Source organism: Stomoxys calcitrans, chromosome 1 (assembly GCF_963082655.1).
Source record: "Stomoxys calcitrans chromosome 1, idStoCalc2.1, whole genome shotgun sequence".
Taxonomy (NCBI): Eukaryota; Metazoa; Arthropoda; class Insecta; order Diptera; family Muscidae; genus Stomoxys; species Stomoxys calcitrans.
The window spans coordinates 268,498,562-268,522,148 of record NC_081552.1 but is presented as its reverse complement, the minus strand read 5'-3'; the positions used below and the strand labels follow the sequence as shown (position 1 = coordinate 268,522,148).

Sequence of the window (23,587 nt, the reverse complement as noted above, 5' to 3'; positions counted from 1 at the left end):
ACAACCAAAGATGAAAATGTTTCATTTACATTTCATTCCCACCAAATTTAATTGGTTTTGAAATAATTCATACAATCGGATATTGTCCGGCCAGACTATAGGGTAATCTGTTTCTATTATAAATAAAACACAAAAAACCCGTTTCTTAAAGTTAGGCAGAAAAATGTGTTTTTTGCTTTGTAATAGCATTTGATTGCTTTCCTAGATTGCGATTTCGTTTGGTACCACCCAAACACGTAGGTAGGATTTGTCAAAAAGGTATGTCTTCTAGGTTGAAACTATGCTCTTAAGAGTATTTTCATTTGTAGCGCAGCAAGAAAGAAAAATACTCCACTAGAAACATATGAAGTGGAGTATTTTTCTTTCTTGGTGCGCTACAAACGAAAATTCTCTTAAGAGCATAGTTTCAACCTAGAAGACATACCTTTTGTGACAAATCCTACCGACGAGTTTGGGTGGTTCCAAACGAAATCGCGATCTGCCGTTCGAAGCCATCAATACAACTATTGTACCAACACATGCACAGAATCATGTGTACCACGGAAGTAGTGTAATTGCCACAGAAAAAAAGTCTGTCATTACACAAAAACGCATGCATTGGGAAAAAGTACAGCTAATAGACAAGGTTTTCGAGCGTGGTTAATGTGCTAAATATATCATAGATGCGTTTTCGCCATTAATACGATGCAAATACAGCATTCCAACTCATGGCCCTTGAAGCCATCACACCCAATATGGTTAAAAAGTCTTCTAATCAAAGACGAAACTCATCCCATAGTGTTTGGTGTGTGTTGCTGTCTTTGGCTTTCCTTTTCCATTTGCAATCTCCGATCATTGGGATCGTCTCGAAAGAGAAACAAACAAAAATTGAAAAATAATCATTTTGAAGAAATTTTATATTATTTCCGGTTATATGTTGTGTGAAGCCTCCACCTCTTTGGGAAGAATTTTTTACATGGCAAAGTACCTCACAAATGTCGTCAGCTTTAGGAGGAGATAACCGCCGCTAAAAATGTTTTATTCTGTTTTTCTACGCAAGATTTGAATCTAGGCGTTCAGCGCCTTAAACGGCCATGCTAACCCCTGCGCTACGGTGGTCTCCATATTTATGAATAGCTTCTTAAATATTGATGAATAGGTTCTTCAGATTTTGATAAAACGCCTTTCATAAAATCTATGAAAAAATCATTGAAGAATATTTAAAGAATTAATCAACATAGAGAAATTGTGTTTTTCAGTGTAATAAATGCTGACTAAACATGATGTCATGCTTGCCAGCAACATTTGTAAGAAAAAAGTAGCCAAAGCAACAAGTTGCTGTTAGTTTGCTGGCAACATTTGAATTATTATAGGTGGCAACATATTTGGTATAAAAAGGGTCAAAGCTTTTTATTGTTTTTATTAGAAGAGAAAAAAACAATTATTTTTATTTTCAGGATAATCGGTTTGAATTGTATTGTTAAAGCACTCTTTTCAAAGATTTTGATGATTTTATACCATAATTTATGTTTTTGTTTTTTTAAAGCCAATTTTTATGCGGTCGATATGTCGAGGCGTGCCTTAACAAATTTATGGCACTTAATTAAATTTTGCGTTTATTTCTTTTGCGGTGCGTCATGAAAGATTCCACTCCATAGAGATACAATGAATTTCTTAGTACTTTGATTGTTTGCAAACTGCTTAAATTTAAAGGAATATAAAAATGTCTGATATATATGAGGCTTGTGGGGGAATTCATATGGTCTTGCCTCTATGAGTTCGAGTCACTACAAAGTTATGCACAAACATTTGTTTGTCTGCCTGTCAAGAGTTGAAAGGAATATTGGTGAAAGAGATTATTTGGTAAAAAAAAACAAAGGATTTGGATATAGCTCCTATGTATTAAACGTAAAAAACACAATTTTTAGACGATAAGCACCAAATTTGGTGCAGCTTGTTTTGATGTGTATTTTAACACCTCCTTCGAAGAAAATCGGTATACATCGGAATATATTATGCACATAAAAACATATAGCCCAATTAGCATTCAAGGAAGAAGCGGCCAAAATTCATATACCATTGCCCTTCCCAACACCTCTGCTTATTTCCTTCAGAATCGGTTTAGATTTTTAAATAGCTTCCAAAAAACTACTTCGAACACCATAGAATGGCTCTATATATAGTCGGCATCATGCGACTCTTGGTTGTCTTGCTGGTTTTGTTATTACAGCGATCTTGGTGCATATTTTTCTAAGGCTTGAACTAAACACTAATGGACAGGTACTTGAACACTAAGTATCATTGCGAATATTTATGACACGTCATTTGCGTTTATAACATCGTCTGCACTTGAAATTGGCAGTACAAAACGTGCTACAAGCAAAAAAAAAGTACAATTGGCCACAAATCCCCTAGTTTACTTCCTTATTGGAAACGAAAGCACACACACACACACACACACACGTACATATACCCATATACAAGCAGGCATTTGTGTTTTCCCTATGAATCGCAACAAACGGCATGAGAAGAGTAGACCATAAATCAATAAGAATAAAGGAAACAATTTTAAGCGCCATCGAATGCCATCAAATGGAAAATTAAATTGAAAATGGAGCACACATACACAGATAATTTCCCATTTGAAAACTATGGGGAGAAATAGTGGCGCTATCAGCGACAACCAATTGTGTGGTGCAAAATATGGAATAGAAATCGATAGGGCAGTCATGTCGAACGTATCCATTTTTTTGTAAGTACCAATAAAAAATATTGACTTGGGCTAGTAGCATTTCCCAATCATATACGTAACATGAAACGAGCAATAATTTCATAAAAAACTATAAACCAGCATTGTGTTAAATGCTACATAAACTATTCAAGGTTTAGTACTTAAGACTAACATAAAAGGGTTAATATTTAGGATGAAAAGACAAAATTAAGTTGCTCAAAAGGAAATTTTTGTAAAATAAAGAACCTCTATCCACTTTTTAGCGAAGAAATGTCATTAGATTGGAAAACATTATATTAAAAAGTTTGTTTAACAAGTGAAAAGGTCATAAGTTTGGCCGGGCAGAACTTTGGATACCCACCACCTCGGGTCAAAATCCGGTGAAAATTTTCTATCTTATATCCCAAAGCAGTTATATCGAAATATGTTGCGATTTGGACCAAATCCAAATCGCAACAAATCGGAACCGATCTAGGCCAAACTGATCACTGATCACTGTCCCAAATTTCAGCAAAATCGGATAATGAATGTGGCTTTTATGGACCTTAGACCCTAAATCGGAGGATCGGTCTATTTGACAGCTATATCCAAATAAAGACCGATCTGTGCAAAATTGACGAAGAATGTTGAAGGTTCTAACACAACTCGCTGTTCCAAATTTCAGCAAAATCGGATAATAGATGTGGCTTTTATGGGCCCAAATCCTTAAATGGAGAAATCGGTCTATATGGCAGCTATATCCAAATCTAGACCAATCTGGGCCAAATTAAAGAAATATGTCGAAAGGCCTGAGACAACTCACTTTCCCAAATTTCAGCAAAATCGGACAGAAATGTGGCTTTTGTGGGCCTAAGACCCCAAATCGGCGGATCGGTCTATATGGGGGCTATATCAAGATATAGTCCGATATAGCCCATCTTCGAACTTAACCTGCTTATGGGCAAAAAAATAATCTGTGCAAAGTTTCAGCTCAATATCTCTATTTTTAAAGACTGTAGCTTGATTTCAACAATAGAGGGACGGACAGACGGACGAACAGACGGACGGACGAACAGACGGACGGACGAACAGACGGACGGACGGACGGACAGACGGACGGATGGACGGACAGACGGACAGACAGACGGACGGACAGACAGACGGACGGACAGACAGACGGACGGACAGACGGACGGACAGACGGACGGACAGACGGACGGACAGACACACGGACAAATGAAAGGACGTGTCTAGATTGTCTTAGATGTTTACGCTGATCAAGAATATATGTGCTTTATAGGGTCGGAAATGGAACTGAACTGTTATTCTATTGGAGCTATACGAAGTTATTGTCCGATTCGGACTATAAATGAATGCTGAATACTGTAGAAGTCATTATGTAATAGTTCAGTTCATTTGGTTAAGAATTGCGCCTTGTAGGGGCTCAAGAAGCAAAATCGGGAGATCGGTTTATATGGGTGCTGTATCAAGCTATTTACACGCATGTTGAAGGTCATGAGAGAAGCCTTTGTAAAAATTTTTTTCCAAGTCGGATAAGAATTGCGCCCTCTAGAGGCTCAAGAAGTCAAGATGCTAGATCGGTTTATATGGCAACTATATCAGGTTATGTTTCGATTTGCGTCGTACTTAGCACAGTTATTGGAAGTCACAACAAAACATCTCATGCAAAATTTCAGCCAAATCGGATAAAAATTGAGGCTTCCAGGAGCTCAAGAAGTCAAATCGGGAGATCGGTTTATATGGGAGCTATATCAGGCTCTTAACCGTTTTAGACCATACTTGGTGTTGGTGGAAGTCGTAAAGGAATACTATGAGCACAATTTCAGCCAAATGGATGAAAAATTGAGGCATCCAGGGGCAAAAGAAGCCAAATCGCTAGATCAGTTTTATGGGAGCTATATCAGATTCTTGACCGATTTAAACCATACTTGGCATAGTTGTTGGAAGTTATAGCAGAACACTTTTTGCAAAATTTCAGCCAAATCGGATGAAAATTAGGCTTCCAGGGGCTCAAGAAGTCAAATCGGGAGATCGGTTTATATGGCAGCTATATCAGGTTATGTACCGATTTGCGCCATACTTAGCACAGTTATTGGAAGTCATAGCAAAACACCTCATGCAAAATTTCAGCCAAATCGGATGAAAATTTTGGCTTCCAGGGGCTCAAGAAGTCAAATCGGGAGATCGGTTTATATGGGAGCTATATCAGGTTCTTGACCGATTTAGACCATACTTGGCACAGTTGTTGGAAGTCATAACAGAACTCTACGTGCAAAATTTCAGCCAATCGGACAAAAATTGCAGCTTCTAGGTGCTCAGGAAATCAAATCGGGAGATTAGTTTATATAGGAGCTATATTCAAATCTGAACCGATATGGCCCATTTGCAATCCCCAACGACTTTCATGCATATAAAGTATCTGTGCCAAATTTCAAGCGGCTAGCTTTTCGTGTTCGACCGCTATCGTGAATTCGACAGAACGTCGGACAGACATGGCCATTTCAAATCAGAAATTCGAAACGATCAAGAATATATTTGTACTTTATGGGGTCCTATATCAATATTTCTAGGTGTTTCTAACGGAATGACTAGATTAGTACACCCCTCCTATGGTGGTGAGTATGAAAATTTGGTGAAATATATTACCACTCTATGACGTTGCCGAACTCTCTTGCTCATGGTCTTGCTCCCTCAATATTTTTATATCAGCTTAACAGAAATTAGGGGTTGGTTCTCAGAAATATAAACAAAGTTATAAGTAATCAAAGTCATTGATTGGGACTCCTAAGGCCATAATATATAAAATCGGGGATCGTTTTTGGTGGGGGATATAATATTTTGTGAACCTGCCAAGAAAGTTTGAATGTAGCTTCCGAACGATCAAATATTCTACTGAAACGACCAACTTTCTACAAAACTTTCGGAAGACCCCACATCCATTAATTGTTAATCAAAAAATTGCAAAGCTTTGGAAATTTTCCGGGAAGAGCAGTACCCGTTTTCATATCAATTGTGAGATTTTAATAAAGATACGGCTTTTCTACACAATGACCGCACTAGTGCATAGACGCATTTTATCTACCACAGGTCATGCTAGCGTATGACTAACTTTTCTAAAACAAAATTCGCAACACTCATACGCCGCATTATTGCTTGAATTACTCAACACTCAAGGCCATATGGAAGCAGCATGTGTTGTAGAGCAAAAAAAATAAATTAAATCATATGTGGCACAATACGAAAATATACAAATGTTGAGCTCCCTCTCAGATGAAGTATCATAAAAATGAATTATTGCATTATCACCCAATTCCTGTTGGACTATTAGACCTATTTAAAAAAAAATTATATAGGCATCAATGCCCGGCGCCACAAAAGGCTTAAGGGCTACTAATTATGGTAAATTATTATCATCCTATTATCTACCCAACATATTGATGACGAAAAAAAAAACTTTTTTTTTAATCTACAATAACTCAATAAAATCGCCATTGAGTCATTTATCAAACATTTCGCTTGTCCAAACAAAAATTACTCTTTCTGGTCTGGTGCGCAGATGGACATTCGTTGGGCTTGATTTATGGCCCCAAGTGCATTCGGAAGTTGTGACGCTAAGCTAATCTCAGCCGCAAATAATTAAAAAAAATCTTTGTGAAACATGTGTGTATGCCCTCTGGGCCATTTTTAACAAAACGGATGCATACTTCTCGCATGATGTAATGAGTCTAAGCTTCCACTCCACAATCTCCTATGGGGGGAGGGGGGTCCGGCCTGCCTGCCGGTTATGGTGATTCGGCATTTTTCAATTTTCAAAAACAAAAAAACAAGTTTTCGCGATGAACGATATATGTACCATAAATACGACCGAACCATGCATGCAGCCGTGCAACTTAATTTGTTTACAAACTTGTTTAACCATTATTAGAATATCGTTTGGGGCTCTGCCCAGCAACATCTTTAGCCTCGGCAACATGACTTCATTGACGTCATATTTAACAGCAATGGCTGGCTAACATTTCTCATGAATCTTTAATGCCGGCTTTTATGCTCTCCAACTTATGTAGGCTCTCTACAAGTTTTTTTTTTATTCTTCGTGTGTGTTTTTGGCGCGTTTTCGTGCAAACGGCATCAATGCTCGTACGCAATGTAAAGCACCACAGCAACAACCGGTAAATTATTCATTGTGGGCTTTGCTTTTTTTCTTCTTCTTCTTTGTCTTCTTTACTTACTTTCTGCTCTCCCCCTATGTAGAGAGCATGCTCTTCAATTTTGTTTGTAAACAGAGCGAATTGTAATGTGTTTGTTTTTGTAATTACGCTTGACTCTACGAATTCCGTTACACTCACCATCGTCATCGTGTGTTGCGTAAGCTTTCGGCAACTTGAGCAGTTTGCATGTAATTGGGAATGCTGCTGTTAACAAAATAAAGTGGTTGGATGGCCAAATGAATGAATGGTTGTTTGGTTGGTTGGTTGCTTATATGAATGAGTGGCTATGTTGCCAAGAACAAAAAGCTTTTTCTCCTTTCAACAGAGAAATAAGATATGCATGTTGATTAAACATGTTGCCATTGAATGTTTTTATACATGTAATGTGCGAATTAAGCATATTGCAGATTAACATTGTCAGACAATTAAAAGGTTTACAACATTTGATGTCATTACTATAAATGAATGAGTTATGACAATAAATATGACTGAAGGTTCCTTTTTTACTGCCAACAGATCATATAATGGCAAATTTTGAAATGTTATACTCTTCACCCTAGAATGGGGATATAATAATAATGCCTAGAGTTCGAGCAAAATCAAAATTTTGACATCTATTATTTGGAAAATGAGTTTGTATTCCCCAAATACATATGCAATTTATATACTTGCGGAATTGAAGTTTTCCATCCAATAATCAATATACCACCGCAAATAATAAAAAGCAAATGCTTGATTTTGCATAAAAATCCGGACTCTAATAATGACATACACTTTATAAGAGCTTGATATGAGTCCCTACCTTTTGATGGCCATGAGAACCTAAGTCTGTCAAAAGATTTTCTGATGAAACCACTATGTATTTGAACAAAGAAAACCAAATGTTCCAAATTGTGCATAAATAAATAATTCTTATTGATGAAAGGAAATATTGTTGTTAATGGCGGCTATATTAAGACAGCACCGTAGCCCAGCGAATAGCATGTTCGTCTGGGTTCGAATACTGGCGAGAAAAATTCAAATTTTTCAGCGGTGGTTATCCGCTCCTAATATCGTCGACATTTGTGAGGTTCTATGCCATGCATAGAAGACATGTAAAAACTTCTGTCTAAGAAGATGTCACATTGCGGCACGCCGTTCGGACTCGGCTATAAAAAGGAGGTCCCTTATCATTAAGCTTAAAACTTGAATCGGTCTGCACTCATTGATATGTGAGAAGTTTGCCCCTGTTCCTTTATGGAATTATGGTGGGAATTTTTGCAAAATTCGCATATTAAGATATAGCTTCCATATTCATCTTCCGTCACTAGAGGACATAATTATGACCAGATTTAGCTGATATTTTTCATGCGATGTTCCATTATGATGTTTAATAAAACTTCCATGTATGTAAGCTGTTCTCTCGAAATTTAAAACCATTATGAAATAAAGTTTTAATTACTTTAAACAATAAAAAATTACTCTTTGTTAAACAGCGCAAGTTCACTTTATTTAAAAATAAAACACTTTTGAATTGAATTATACTCTGATGATTGTCTTCAATCTGTTCGGAAGTTAGTTTCAGAAATACTTGATTTTATAGATTTTAATTTCTCTATTGTTTAACATATTCAACTTGTTATTCAATCTGGTTCTGGTGGACCATCCACATCAAACAGAGTCAAATTAGAGAATTTCGCCGCTTCCGTTGTCAAGAGCATTGAATTGTTTTATTGCTTGAATAAATATCAATTTACTCATAAAACTTGCGAATATGGACCATTAGTGAGCTTTGAACCGAACTTAATTTTTGATTTATTGAGGGCTTTGAAAGCATTTCAACCCTATTTTTAGCTAAAATTCATTTTTAATGGAATATTTCCCTCTTTTTATTAAGAACAATTAATTAACAAATTTGAGCTTGAAAAACAAATTTCGCCGTTAACAGGAGCTTTTTTTTTTGAGGCTAAATTGTGTAAACATTTCAGCATGAAAACTATGGTGGCCTTATAGGACGACAATGTTGCTAAGCTAGATGTAACAATTGCTTGGACAACAAGTATTGAAGGTAGGTTAGATTTACAGACGTTTTCACTTAGACGTTTTCGTTCATTGTGATACCACAGGAACAGAAAATGAAAGATGCCTTCTAGTTCCCACCGTTGAACCATTCAGATAGCTTCAAAAAACCCAACAACTTGCGAATGTTCACATCCACTAAATCAGACATGAGAACCTAAAGTGGAACTCCTTCTGAGTGCCAGTGCAGGACACACACACACAGCAAATGTCTCATAGTCCCTTCTTCCTTGACGTCCTCGCAGCTTTTGCCAAAGTCGTTACTGGCAACCTTCAGTCTCTCAGCAAGTTTTCCGATCAGACAGTGACCCGACACAACGACTGAGTGGAGTGTCCTAAACCCCCAGTTTTTGACCATCTGTCATTTCTGGCCCTTCGGGCTTGATTCTGAAAACTTAGCAAACCTGTCGCTAGAGGCATACCCACGGATTCCAATTCCCCTGGAATGTGTAACGCAGTTCTTAGTCTTGTCTGCTCTACAATTCGCTGGTATATCTCTGTGGCCCGGCACCCAGAACAGGTGAATTTAAACCCTTCATTCATCTCGTTGAGAGATTTTCCTCAGTCGAGGGCGGGTCTTGAATTCAGAAATATGTTTCCCAGATATACATGGATGTCCGTTTGATATTCTCTACAGTGACCAGCCCAAGTTCTTTAGAGTACACCCCAAAGCCCATATGGTCATCTAGTTTGGAATCATATGTAGAGATGTCTACGTAGAGGGTGATTTTTAAGAGCTATAGGAAATTCAGAAAAATGCATGAAATTTTTATTTCCATATCCATGTAATTTAATATTTGAAGATTATTTCATGCATATGTTGACCGTGACTGCGCCTCAAATGGTCCATTTGCTTAGTCCAATTTTGGCATACTTTTTCCAACATTTTTGGCCGATATCTTACGAATAAACGCTTCAATGTTGTCTTTCAATACGTCAATTGAAGCGGACTTGTCTGTATAAACATGACTTTTAACATTGCCCCACAAAAAATTGTCTAAAGGCGTTACATCGCTCGATCTTGAGGCCCATTGACCTTTGCCCAATGTGAAATAAAATGTTGACTCAACTCGCCTCTCAATTAGTCCATTGTTACCTGTGCTGTGTGGCATGTGGCTCCAAGTCTTGTTGAAACCACATGTCATGACAAGAAAAAGTTGGAAATCATCTCACGATAGCGTTCACTATTCACAGTTACTTTACGATTCGCCCCATTTTTGAAGAAGTACGGTCCAATGACGCCACCAGCACATAAACCGCACCAAATTGTGACTTTTTCTGAACGCATTGGTAGATTTTACGATGCTTCTGGCTGATCTTGACGCCATAATCAAAAGTTCTGCTTATTTACCTAAGCATTGAGACAAAAATGAGTTGTGTCGCTCAATGGAAGAAGCGCGCCATGAACTTTCTAAACAGAGCACGCATTTTGATAATAAAATTCAAAAAGTTATCGTTCGATTCGGACCATAATTGAATGGAAAGTTGAAGATCATAGTAGAAGTTTTTGTGTAAAATGTCACCCAATTCGGATAAAAATTGGACCCTTTATGGGCTCATTAAGTTAAATAGGGATAACGGTTCATATGGGAGCTGTATCAGGCTCTAGACTGAAGTTACACTACAAAGTTGCACTCAAAGGGAGTAGAAAGATTCTCACGAGAACTTCAATGAAGCTAGGGTCAATAAACCCGGAGCAAACTAAAATACAAAACTAAAACCGAATGTTTTAATTGAACTTAAACAACTATACTCCTCAATTCCCAGGTGCCACAGGCTCCTTTTTCATTTATTCATTACCAGTTATGCCATTTATGCTTTGATAATACTACAACAAATTAATTCACCCATCTTCATAAATAACACTGGTCTGCACAAATTTTTTTGTAAGAGGCAACTTCTCCATTTTAATGGTTAAAATGCAAGGTAGCAATCGCTTGTTGCCTTTATTCAGCATGTTTTTTTTATTAAATTACAATTGTTTTCAAAAACTGTAAGCTTCTTTTCAAAATGTATTCAAATTTGTTTCCAATAATCTGAAATCTATAATCGGATTTGCACAAAGTAGGTCGCCTAAAAATGAACGACTGTTTATTAAAACTCCACAGCGCCACTCTCGCTTATTCGTGAGCTTTCAAGCGACAAAGTTGAGTTAATGGTGGTAGGTATAAAATTAAAAAAAGCGTATAGTTAACTAAAGCATTTCATAATAAAAAACTGTTTGTAATTATCTAAAATGTTTATCTCCTACCTATGGCAAAAATAATGGGGTTACGAATTTTCTTAAAATTTTTAAGGGTAATCAGTAAGGAATGATAGTGATGATAGGGTACATCTAAACCAAATAGTTGAATTTAAGGACCACATGTGACGTCAAAGAAATCATACTAATCACATATGGGTAGAAGGATACGAAAGAAGAGACATGACTTCAGACGGTCATGGCTCTCCATCTGTGCATGTAATTAGAAATTAATATTATTTTGGTAAAAATAAAATTCAACATTTTCATTGAACAGGCTTTAGTGTGTATAAAAGAATTTCACGAAATTTAACCTTTGCAGTTGGGAAGATTTTTTTGCACTTCATAAAGCGCTAAAGCATTATTTATTTGTTGTTTAACTATGTCTTAAATGAAAAACTTCCGATTATTGGAAATTGAGATTTTTTCCTCCCCGCGTTCTCTAACGCTCATTTGTATTTTAATCAAGATTAAAATTTACTTTTTATACCCTCCATCATAGGATGGGGGTATACTAATTTCGTCATTATGTTTGTAACACCTCGAAATATGCGTCTGAGACCCCATAAAGTATAGATATTCTTGATCGTCATGTCATTTTAAGTCGATATAGCCATGTCCGTCCGTCTGTCTGTCCGTCCGTCTGCACACTAACATTCGAAGGAGTAAAGCTAGCCGCTTGAAATTTTGCACAAACACTTTCTATTAGTGTAGGTCGGTTGGTACTGTAAATGGGCCAAATCGGTCCATGTTTTGATATAGCTGCCAAATAAACCGATATTGGGTCTTGACTTCTTCAGTCTCTAGAGGGCGCAATTCTTATCCGATTTTATTGAAATTTTGCACGTAGTGTTTTGATATCACTTTCAACAACTACGCTAAGTATGGGCCATATCGGTCCATGGTTTGATATGGCTGCCATATAAATCGATCTTGGATTTTGACTTCTTGAGCCTCTGGAGGGCGTAATTTTCGTCCGATTTTATTGAAATGTTGCACGTAGTGTTTTTATAGCACTTGATTTCTTGAGCCAATAGAGCGCCCAATTATCATCCGATTTGGCTGAAAATTAAATATGGAGTAAATCGGTATAGAACCTGGTATACCTTTAGAGGGCGCAATTCTCATCCGATTTGGCTGAAATTTTGTACAACGGCTTCTCTCATGACCTTCAACATACGTGTCTAATATGGTCTGAATCGATCAATAGCTTGATACAGCTCCCATATAAACCTATCTCCCGATTTTGCTTCTTGGGCCCCTACAAGGTGCAATTCTTATCCGAATGAACTGAAATATTACACAAAGACTTCAGCATTCATTTATGGTCCGAATCGGACTATAACTTAATATAGCTCCAATAGCATAACAGTTCTTATTCCATATTCTTTGTTTGCCTAAAAAGAGATACCGTGCATAGAACTTGACAAATGCGATTCATGGTGGAGGGTATATAAGATTCGGCCCGGCCGAACTTAGCACGCTCTTACTTGTTTTTATTTTGATTCTATATTCTATCTATGCGATTCTGATTTGACCTATTGTTTAGCTCTGCTTTTATAACCACATCTAGGATTAGTGAATTCCGACCGACATCCATGGGCAAGCTCGCATATGTACTTATCTTCGAAATTAACTTCAAAGCATTCAGAGCACCCAAATGTGCCTTTTTCCATTTGAAGCTTCGTTATGTCTTGCAATATCCATGTCATGCAAGGCATGACTTTTGAGACATAATCTGAAGTATCTGTCATTTTACCTGATCTTACAACAAGTCTTCATTAGCAACCACAAGGTGCAAATTTTATATCCATATAATAAAAGAAACAAATCCAGAGAATTCATTTTTACGGCATTGACACATTTCATTGAAAATTTAATTGAAACACACTATGATTATGATCTCGTGACTGTCTTCTTCATTCCAAAGACTTCCAAAGATATCCCTTGTCCTCCGATAGACGCATAGGTGGCGGTGGTTGCATCAACAAGGGACTTATGCTGAGTGCATGATAAAAGAAAGCTGTCAAAAAAGAAGCGCTCACAACGAATGCCGCAAAGAAAGCCAAACAAAAAATACAATTCCTATTAACCTGGAGGCACAGGCACAAGGCACCACAGAAGTACGTTATGCCATCCCACAAGCGTTGGCAGAGGGGTGGCCGCTGCACCATGCTCAAGGAGGGCGAGTAACTGGTATCAATGTGTATGGTATGAAATTCTAGTCTCTGAGGTTCTTCGGTGATTATGCGGGGCGTCTTAGAGTTGCTGGATAATTCATTTAAAGGATGGCCCTCGGGTGATGTATGGCACTGTAAGGCATTTTCAGCACTAGCATAATTAGCCAAGGAGTTCAACATTAATGATTTGCTCGAGGGTTCTGAAAGAGCTATAAGTGATGTCGGACCAATGCTAAGATTTTCCTGAAGACCAAGAGATGCATTTACTTCCAAACTACTAAGTGTCGCTGACACCGAACATTGTGCGTCGAGAGAATCTCCCTCTGGCTCACTTATTCTTCTATCCATATCTAAATAAAACTTAAACTTGAGCTTTTAATCAAAATTAAGGAAAAAATTGCACACCTCTAAAGGATTTGCTTGCCTCGGAAATTCCAGCCAAAGCCTCAAGGTTTTTGGTGATAGCATCAAAGGTTTCCGTTAATTGTGCAAACCGTTCAGTTAACATTTGATGCTTCCGTTGGAATTCATCTGTTTTCTCCCATTCCGCACCTTGTGGATTTGTACCTTTCTGGGTCTCACCATCCTCTTCCTCCTTTGGGGGGCAGCTAATTTTAGCAACTTCGCTTTGTGGGTCATTTTGAAATGCATTCAGCCCTTCTTCGAATTTGACATACGGTTTGGAACTGTCATTGTCGGTCACTGACGAGGTGGTATGACTTCCTTCTAGCTGAATATATACTTCTCCGTGCAAATCGACCACATATATGGACGGGTGGGTATTCTCAGGATGCGTCCCTTCGCCCACAACTAAGTTGTTGGCTGTAAGTTGTTCCATATTAAATTTTGAATAAAATTGAGTTCTGTATAAATAAATTGAAGCAAGGGAATGTCTAAACATAAGTATGTGTATGAGTGTGTGTGTGTGTGTTTTTTTTACCCTGTATCATGTCTTGGTTTAAGTGTCCCCAAGTCAAAACTTTTGTCTACTATGTGTTTGATATTGTCACCAAATTGTCTACAATGTTTTTATATTACGAATATTCGTCAAAGACCCCATCTTTTATATAAAAATCAATTTGTGTTTGTTTGTAGGTTTGTTTGTTTGTTTGTTTGTGTGTTCCTTATAGACTCAGAAACTGCTGAACCGATTTTCTTAAAATTCTCACAGATGGTGCATAATGATCCCGTGGTGAAAATAGAGTACAACATTTTTTAATATCTGAAGGGGGAGCGGACCCTCCCCCTTACCCTTACCCCCCGCCAGATCTCGAAGATGGTGCAATTTAAGCGAAATTTTGTGTGCTCTCACATCGTAACCTACCAACAAAAATTTGGTATCCAAATTTCGGATGGGGTACCTAGGGGGGCCGCCCCTCCCTAAAACATACCAAACATATATTTAGACCGATCACGACAATATGGGTCTCAAATGAAAGGTATTTAGGATAAGAAAACTTATCTGATATCCAATTGTCGGACCAAGTGTTAGGGGGCCCACCCTTACTCACAAAACACCCCTAAATCGGCCATAATTACCGAACATGGCAATATGGGACTCAAATGAAAGCCATTTGCGAGTAGAATACGAATCTGATATCCAAATGTGGGACCACGTTTCTGGCGGTCCAGCCCTACCCCAAACAGGACTTATTACTGACCAAAAACCTTCCCCAAAGGGGACATATTTACGACCATAGCCACATGGGGCTCAAATGAAAGGTCTTTGGGAGTAAAGCACAAATCTGATATCAATGTTCGGGAAAAGTGTCTATGGGGCCACCCACCCCCACAACACCACCCAACCCCCGGGGCTCCCCTAAATCGGACATAATTACCGTCCATGGCAATATGGGACTCAAATGAAAGGTATTTGCGAGTAGAATACGAATCTATTACCCAAATGTGAGACCACGTTTCTGGGGGTCCACCCCTTCCCAAAAACACCCCCGAAACAGGACTTATTTACTCACCATGGCAATATGGGGCCAAGTGTTTGGGGGCCGCCTCTCCACAAAAACATCCCCCAAGGGGACAAATTTACGACCATAGCAATATGGAACTCAAATGGTAGGTCTTTGGGAGTAAAGCACGAATCTGATATCAATATTTGGGAAAAGTGTCTATGGGGCCACCCCATCCCCACAACACCACCCAAATATGATGTATTTGCTGACTATTGCAATATGAGGCTCAAATAAGAGGGTTTTTAGAGTAGAACACGAATCCGTTATATATTTTCAAGGCCAACTCACTGAGTGGCCGCCCCATCCCCCAAAACTCCCCTCAAGTCGGTCATGTTTGCCGACTATGGAAAAATAGAGCTCAAATCAGGGATATTTTTGGGAGTAGACCATGAATCTGACATCAACCTTCTGAACCAACTGTCTAGGGGACGTCCCACCACCATAACAGCCCCCAAGTACGACGTATTTGCTCACCACTACAATTTGGGTCTTCAAGACTGTGGAGCTCGATATTTATAGTTTTTAGGGCCCATACCCCAAACCGGACATATTAGCTGGATTTTTCAAAAAGTGAATGGTATTTGGGATTAGAAAACGAATTTGAAATCCAATTTTGAGGCCAATGGCAATATGGGGTTCAAATATATGAGAATAGAGCATGTTGTTGATATATTTTCAGCTCCCCTAAATCGGCCATATTTACCGAGCATGTCTATATGGAGCTTAAATGAAAGGTATTGGGGGGTAGAGCAAAAACTTACACCCACTTTCGGCACCAATTTTCGGGGGGTCTACCCCTTTCCCAAAATTCCCCACAAACAGCAATTTTTTACTGACCATCGCAATGTGGGGCTCAAATAAAGGTATTTGGGAGTAGAATACGAATTTGATATCCAAAAGTAAGACCATGTATTTAAGGCATCACCCCTTCCCCAAAACACCCCCCAAAGGGTAAAAATTTTTCGATCATGCCACTATGTGGCTCCAATGAAAGGTATTTGAGATTAGTAAGCGAATTTGATAACCAAATTTGGGGCCAAGTGTTTGGGGGACGCCTCATCCTGTAAACTCCCCTCAAAAGCAATGGCAATGGGACTGATTTAACCTAATTTTCGGAATACAAACAAATAGGGTAAACAGTCTTTGAAATGTGGTAATTCGTTTATAGCACCATGTAAAAACAAAATACTGCAACTTACCAAATATTTTTTAAGCCCATTCAGTTTGGATCAGATCATAAACCAATTTTTAATGACATGCGACGTGCAGACATGATGGAGTATGGCGCAAATTAAGAGGGACTTTATGCAAATGTAAGCCTGCTTGCCGGTATATATGATGTGTGGTGTCAATGTACAACGTCAAAACAAAACTTTCAAAAAGAGAATTTTTAAGACACCAGTCATACGCCAGCGTTAGTGTGTGCGGGCCTTCAGTTGTTTGCTTTCATTCCTTTTCTGCAATAATTTGAGCATATTTTTATGTGCCAGCCAACATACATTGTGACAATGCACTTTTATTTCTCTGTCATTTCAGCATTCTTTTGCTAAATGACAAATGAAAAGTACAAAACAAAGAAAAATGGCATATTGGGAAAAATGTTGGATTTGTAGCTTCATTCTGGCAGTCCGTCCGTCTTCCTTGCTTGCAAATTTTTAAGATTATTTATGCCTTCAATTTGAATGCAGACTTGGGCTTCATGCCATGCCGGCTTGGTATCCATTGATCGACATTTTGCATCTTTCTTCGTTTAACTGAAATTAAAACGAATGACAGAACGATGAAATGGCAAAAAAAAAGTCATTTTAATTTGAATGAAGGATTTCGGCAAAGTTTTGTTTGTAATTGCATTGCAAATTATGCCCGATGAACATTCCGTTAAGGAACAGGGGCAATTGCATGCAAAGACTTAATTGCTGCAGTGCATCATTGGGCAAATGAGATGAGCACACATTGTGAATCGCCTTCATACAAAGTCAACTCTAGGCGGTTGATAAGAAATTAAAGAATTCGATTTGTGTGCTACCAAGTTCTTTAGCAATGTTATCTAGTCAACGGCTTTTTTTATATCCACCACCGAAGGATGGGGGTATATTCATTTTGTCATTCCGTTTGCAACACATCGAAATATTCGACCCTATAAAGTACAGATAATCTTGATCAGCGTAAAAATCTAAGACGATCTAGACATGTCCGTCGGTCTGTCTGTTGAAATCACGCTACAGTCTTTAAAAATAGAGATATTGAACTGAAACTTTATACATTTTTTTTTTGTCCATAAGCAGGTTAAGTTCGAAGATGGGCTATATCAGACTATATCTTGATATAGCCGCCATATAAACCGATCCCCCGATTTAGGGTCTTAGACCCATTAAAAGCCACATTTATTATCCGATTTTGCTGAAATTTGGGACAGGGAGTTGTGTTAGGCTTTTCGACATCCTTCTTTAATTTGGCTCAAATCGGTCCAGATTTGGATATAGCTGCGATATGGACCGATTCTCCGATTTAGGGTCTTAGGCTCATAAAAGTCACATTTATTGTCCGATATTACTGAAATTTGGAACAGTGACTTATATTAGGCCCTTCGACATCCTTCCTCAATTTGTCTCCGATTGGTCCAGATTTGGATATAGCTGTCATATAGACCGATCCGCCGATTTAGGGTCTTAGGCTCATAAAAGTCAAATTTATTGTCCGATATTGCTGAAATTTGGAACAGTGACTTGTATTAGGCCCTTCGACATCCTTCCTCAATTTGTCTCCGATTGGTTCAGATTTGGATATAGCTGCCATATAGACCGATCCGCCGATTTAGGGTCTTAGGCCCATAAAAGTCACATTTATTGTCCGATATTGCTGAAATTTGGGACAAAGAGTTGTATTAGGCCTTCGACATCCTCTTTCAATTTGGCCTTGATCGGTTCAGATTTGAATATAGCTGCCATATAGACCGGTCTCTCGATTTAAGGTTTTTAGCCCATAAAAAGTGCATTTACTGTCCGATGTCGCCAAAATTTGGAACAGTGAGTTAATTTAGATCCCCCGACATCTTTCTGCAATATGGCACAAATCGGTTTAGATTTGGATATAGCTGCCATATACACCGATCTCTTGATTTAAGGTTTTGGACCTATAAAACGCCCATTTATTGTCCGATGTCGCCAAAATTTGGGATAGGTAGTAAAGTTAAGCCCCTCGACATCTTTTTGCAATAGGGCACAGATCGGTTCAGATTTGGATATAGCTGCCATATAGACCGATCTCTTGATTTAAGGTTTTGGACCTATAAAACGCCCATTTATTGTCCGACTTCGCCTAAATTTGGGACAGTGAGTTGTGTTAGGCCCTTCGACAGCCGTCTTCAATTTGGTTCAGATTTGGATATATCTGCCATATAGACCGATCTCTTGATTTAAAGTCTTGGCCCCATAAAAAACTCATTTACTGTCCGATTTCGCTGAAATTTGAAAAGAGTTACTTATGTTAGGCTTTTTGACATCCGTCTCGTAATTGGTTCAGATCGGTCTATATTTGGATATGGCTACCAAAAAGACCAACATTTTGTTCTACAAAATTGAACAATGACATGTACTTATTAGACCTCTCAATATCCGTGTCGAATTTGGCCCAAATCGGACCATATTTCGATTTGGCTGCTATGGGGGCATAAATAATGAATTTATCACACATTTATGACTGCTGCAAAAATAAAATACCCATGACATCATAGGTAGGTAGTTGTTAAAAATAAACCATTTGTTCACAAAATTGATTAAAAATGCTTTAAACGTACTTCAGATCTGAGATATCCGAAGACAAAATTCATAAAATTAGTAACCAATCCCATAAGCGTTGAAAACGGTGTCGACGTAATTACAAATGAAGCTTTAAACGAAATGTGTCATTTTGGATTAAATCACCACCACCATGTAATGAAATTAATTGAATTATATTTCCCCTGCTGGGACCCACAAAGAATACAAGCCCTCAAAAAAAAAAACAAAAATGAATGTTCTCACGTAGGTTTAAGGGCTTTGTGTGTGAGTTGATCAGGCCCATCGACATTTCATAGAAACACCAAAGAGTCACTCTGATTACCAATTCGATTGTGTTTGGGCCTATTCTAGCTGCAGCAGCAGATGATACATTTTTCAATAGTCAAGGTCAACACGTCCACGCATGTCATAGCTTTTGACTCAAATCGCATTACATGGAAAAGAATGACGATCGCTCGAATCGGAGCAGTGATTAATTTGTTGAGCACACACTGAGCCATTCACCACAACAATAAAGGAAAGAAAATCCCCATAAATCATTTAATTTACAACTCTTTCTTCTTGGCTGCAGTTCAGATCATGGCAGGAGAAGCGTCGAAAGAAAGACCTTGAATTTTGATTTGTTTGTTTCCGCCCTTTGAAGTGTCATTTGGTTTGAGGCAGACCTGAGAACTTGTAATGCCCCCCAATGGGAAAGTGAATGCATCATTAAGTGGCCCACTCTCTTGTGCTGGTCTGCCATCTGGGCACCTCTCGTTCGTAGTACAATGACCTCCAATGAAATCTATCGAAAATATTTTGAAGCAATGGAATGCTTTGTAAACAAAAAGCGTTTGAAATTCAAATCACATCTGGTCCAAATTGAAAAATCATTTGAAAGCAACACCACCATCTCTTTGAGTGTAGTAAAAGCCTTAAGTATTTCACTTGGCAGCATGGCTGCCTACCCCAGTCAAGCATATCGTTAAATAACATATTCAAAATTTCACTAAAGCGTTCTCTGCTTATGGTTTACTCTAAACCCACTTGGTTTGCTGGGTGTATTTTTGAGAGAATTCACTTGGCCTAGTTCTTGGCATAATTGGCGGAGATGGGCAGTGATAACTTGTTCTTGACCGATTTTTCTGGAACATGCCCAACCTTCACTGGACAACTCACATCCGCTGTGTATGTAGCAGAAGTGTACGAGGCGTAACATTGCACAAAACATTTGTTCGATTACAAAACCCTCTAAGAGACCTTTGAAGCTATTTAAGAAGAATTTCTATAGACCATCAACATTCTCAGAAAAGCCTACAGAAAACAAGTAAAAGCGTGCCAAGTTCGGCCGGACCGAAATCTTATATACCCTCCACCATGAATCGCATTTGTCGAACTCTTGCCACGGTATCTCTTTTTAGGCAAACAAAGGATAAAAGAAAAGAATTGCTATGTTATTGGAACAATTTCAAGTTATGGTTCATTTCGGACCATAATTGAACTGAAAATTGGAGACCATAGTAGAAGTTATTGTGTCAGCCAAATCTAGTAAGAATTGCGCACTTTAGGGTTGGAAGAAGTAAAATAGGGAGATCGGTTTATAGGGGAGATCGGTTTAGGCTATAAACCGAATCATACCATATTCGACACATATGTTAAAGGTCATTAGAGAAGCCGTTGCACAAAATTTCAGCTAAATCGGATAATAATTGCGCCCTCTAGTGGCTCAAGAAGTCAAGACCCCACATCGGTTTATATGGCAGCTATATCAAAACTTGAACCGATTTGGCCCATTTACAATCCCAACCGACCTACACTAATGAGAAGTATTTGTGCAAAATTTCAAGCGACTAGCTCTACTCCTTCGAAAGTTAGCGTGCTTTCGACAGACAGACATACGGAGGGACGGACGGACGGACAGACGGACGGAAGGACATCGCTAGTTCGACTTAAAATGTCACGACGATGAAGAATATATATACTTTATGGGGTCTTAGACGCATATTTCGAGGTGTTGCAAACAGAATGACGAAATTTGTATACCCCCATCCTATGGTGGAGGGTATAAAAAGTGTGAAGTCTTAATTCTTTACAAGTAAAAATTGCTAATTTTGTTCAAAGCTATGAAATTGGCCTTAGAACAATACAACAACATATCCTCCACCATAGTATGGGGGTATACTTATTTCTTCAATCTGTTTGTAACACCTCGAAATGTGCGTCTGAGACCCCATAAAGTATATATGTTCTTGATCGTCATGTCATTTTTAGCCGATCTAGCCATGTCAGTCTGTCTGTCCGTCCGTCCATCCGTCTGTCGGACTGTCGAAAGTACGCTAACTTTCGAAGGAGTAAAGCTAGCCGCTTGAAATTTTGCACAAATACTTCTTATTAGTGAACGTCGGTTGGGATTGTAAATGGGCCAAATCGGTCCATGTTTTGATATAGCTGCCATATAAACCGATCTTGGGTCTTGACTTCTTGAGCCGCTAGAGAGCGCAATTCTGGTCCGATTTAACTAAAATTTTGCAAGTAGTGTTTTAATAGCACTTCCAACAACTACGCTTAGTATGATTTACATCGGTCCATGTTTTGATGTAGCTGGCATATAAACCGATGTTTGGTCTTGACTTCATGAGCCCCTAGAGGGCGCAAGTCTCGTCCGGTTTAACTGAAATTTTGCACGTAGTGTTTTAGTATCACTTCCAACAACTGTGTCAAGTATGATTCAAATCGGTTCATAATCTGGTATAGCTGTTATATAAACCGATCTTGGATCTTGACTTCTTGAGCCCATAGAGCGCGCAATTCTCATCCGATATGGCTGAAATTTTGCATGAGGTGTTTTGTTATGACTTCCAACATTTCCGCTAAGTATGGTTTAAATCGGTCCATGGTTTGATACAACTGCCATATAAACCGATCTGGGATCTTGACTTCTTGAGCCTCTAGAGGGCGCAATTCTCATCCGATTTGGCGGAAATTTTGCATGAGGTGTTTTGTTATGACTTCCAACATTTCCGCTAAGTATGGTTTAAATCGGTCCATGGTTTGATACAACTGCCATATAAACCGATCTGGGATCTTGACTTCTTGAGCCTCTAGAGGGCGCAATTCTCATTGGATTTGGAAGAAATTTTGTGCAACGGCTTCTCTCATGTGCTTCAACATACGTGTCTAATATGGTCTGAATCGATCAATAGCTTGATAAAGCTCCCATATAAACCTATCTCCCGATTTTGCTTCTTGAGCCCCTATAAGGCGCAATTCTTATCCAAATGAACTGAAATATTACACAATGACTTGTACAATGTTCAGCACTCATTTATGGTCCGAATTGGACTATAACTTGATATAGCTCCAATAGCATAACAGTTCTTATTCAATATTCTTTGTTTGCCTAAGAAGAGATACTGCGCAAAGAACTCGACAAATGTGATCCATGGTGAAGGGTATATAAGATTCGGCCCTCACCTCACTAGGTTATCATAATGGGTCATTTTAACATTTGGGTAAACAACAACGGGTAAATTTGGAAGTTGAATAGGTTGTAACATTGACCTAGGATTTGAATTTACGAAAGAATAGCTAAAGCAAGTCGTCATCGTCATGAATAACAAAGTTGCAAAACAACATTTGCAAGCTTACTACTTAGGGCGAAATATTTCCTATTTTTACCTTTGTTACATGGCATGCACGGAAAAAAACTTCACTTAAACCCGAATTTAGGAAAATAACTCATCCTTCATGTGGATTTATCGCACAGAAGCGCTATAATTCTGCTACATTGGTTGTAACTTCCTTGTTTCGCATCTGCAATCATATACCACCGGATTTCCCATTTACCATTGACTTTTATAGAATATCCCTATTTATTGTAACCGGGTTGCCTATTCACACATGATTAAACTTCATGGCATTAATGTAAACTGGACTGGGTTAAAGTTAACATGCGATTTGAAATATGAAAACCAAAATCCTTTAAAATCCACAGCATAACTCGAGCACAATGTTTGTCAGCATCATCATTAGCATCAGCATCGTCATTGTCATCGTTATTTTTAGGCATCTGGTGATGGTGGCCTATGCCAACAATGATTGCGAATGATGCCTGCCAATGTCGCTGCGGATAATTCGCTTTTGAAATCAATCTTTTATTGCCTCTGGTTAGGGGTTGAAAATAAACAAATCCAACATCTCCACTGGTGGTTTGACTATGGTGGCGGCATTAGCATTCGATTTCAATACCGCCCCTCACCTAACATCAGCCATATCCGCTTGTTTGTGGATAATACATAGATGTCGATGTAAATTTGGAAAATGTTTTCAAATGGATCATTATTCACTTCGTTTCGTTTTGTTTCTTTGGCTGTGACTGTTGCAGTTACCGACTGTCTGTCTCTCTGTCTGTCTGTCTGTCGCCGTTTGTACATTTCAAAGTTAATTACGGCTCTCTTCATGGAA

The 23,587-nt window shown here is 38.5% G+C and overlaps 1 protein-coding gene across 3 annotated transcripts; it reads right to left on the bottom strand.

The window, feature by feature from the left end:
* Positions 1–13,058: 13,058 nt before the first annotated feature.
* Positions 13,059–14,306, bottom strand: LOC106089991 (uncharacterized). Of its 3 annotated transcripts, none has more exons than XM_013256029.2 (3): positions 13,804–14,306; positions 13,299–13,748; positions 13,059–13,241 (listed from the first exon to the last, which is right to left on the bottom strand). In XM_013256029.2, the coding sequence occupies exons 1-3, from the start codon at positions 14,297–14,299 to the stop codon at positions 13,138–13,140; spliced, it is 1,050 nt and encodes a 349-aa protein (XP_013111483.2). In that variant the 5' UTR covers positions 14,300–14,306; the 3' UTR covers positions 13,059–13,137. The 3 variants fall into 3 exon arrangements, with proteins under 3 accessions (XP_013111483.2, XP_013111491.2, XP_013111474.2); XM_013256037.2 differs by having other exon boundaries at positions 13,312–13,748; XM_013256020.2 differs by having other exon boundaries at positions 13,059–13,748.
* Positions 14,307–23,587: the final 9,281 nt, after the last annotated feature.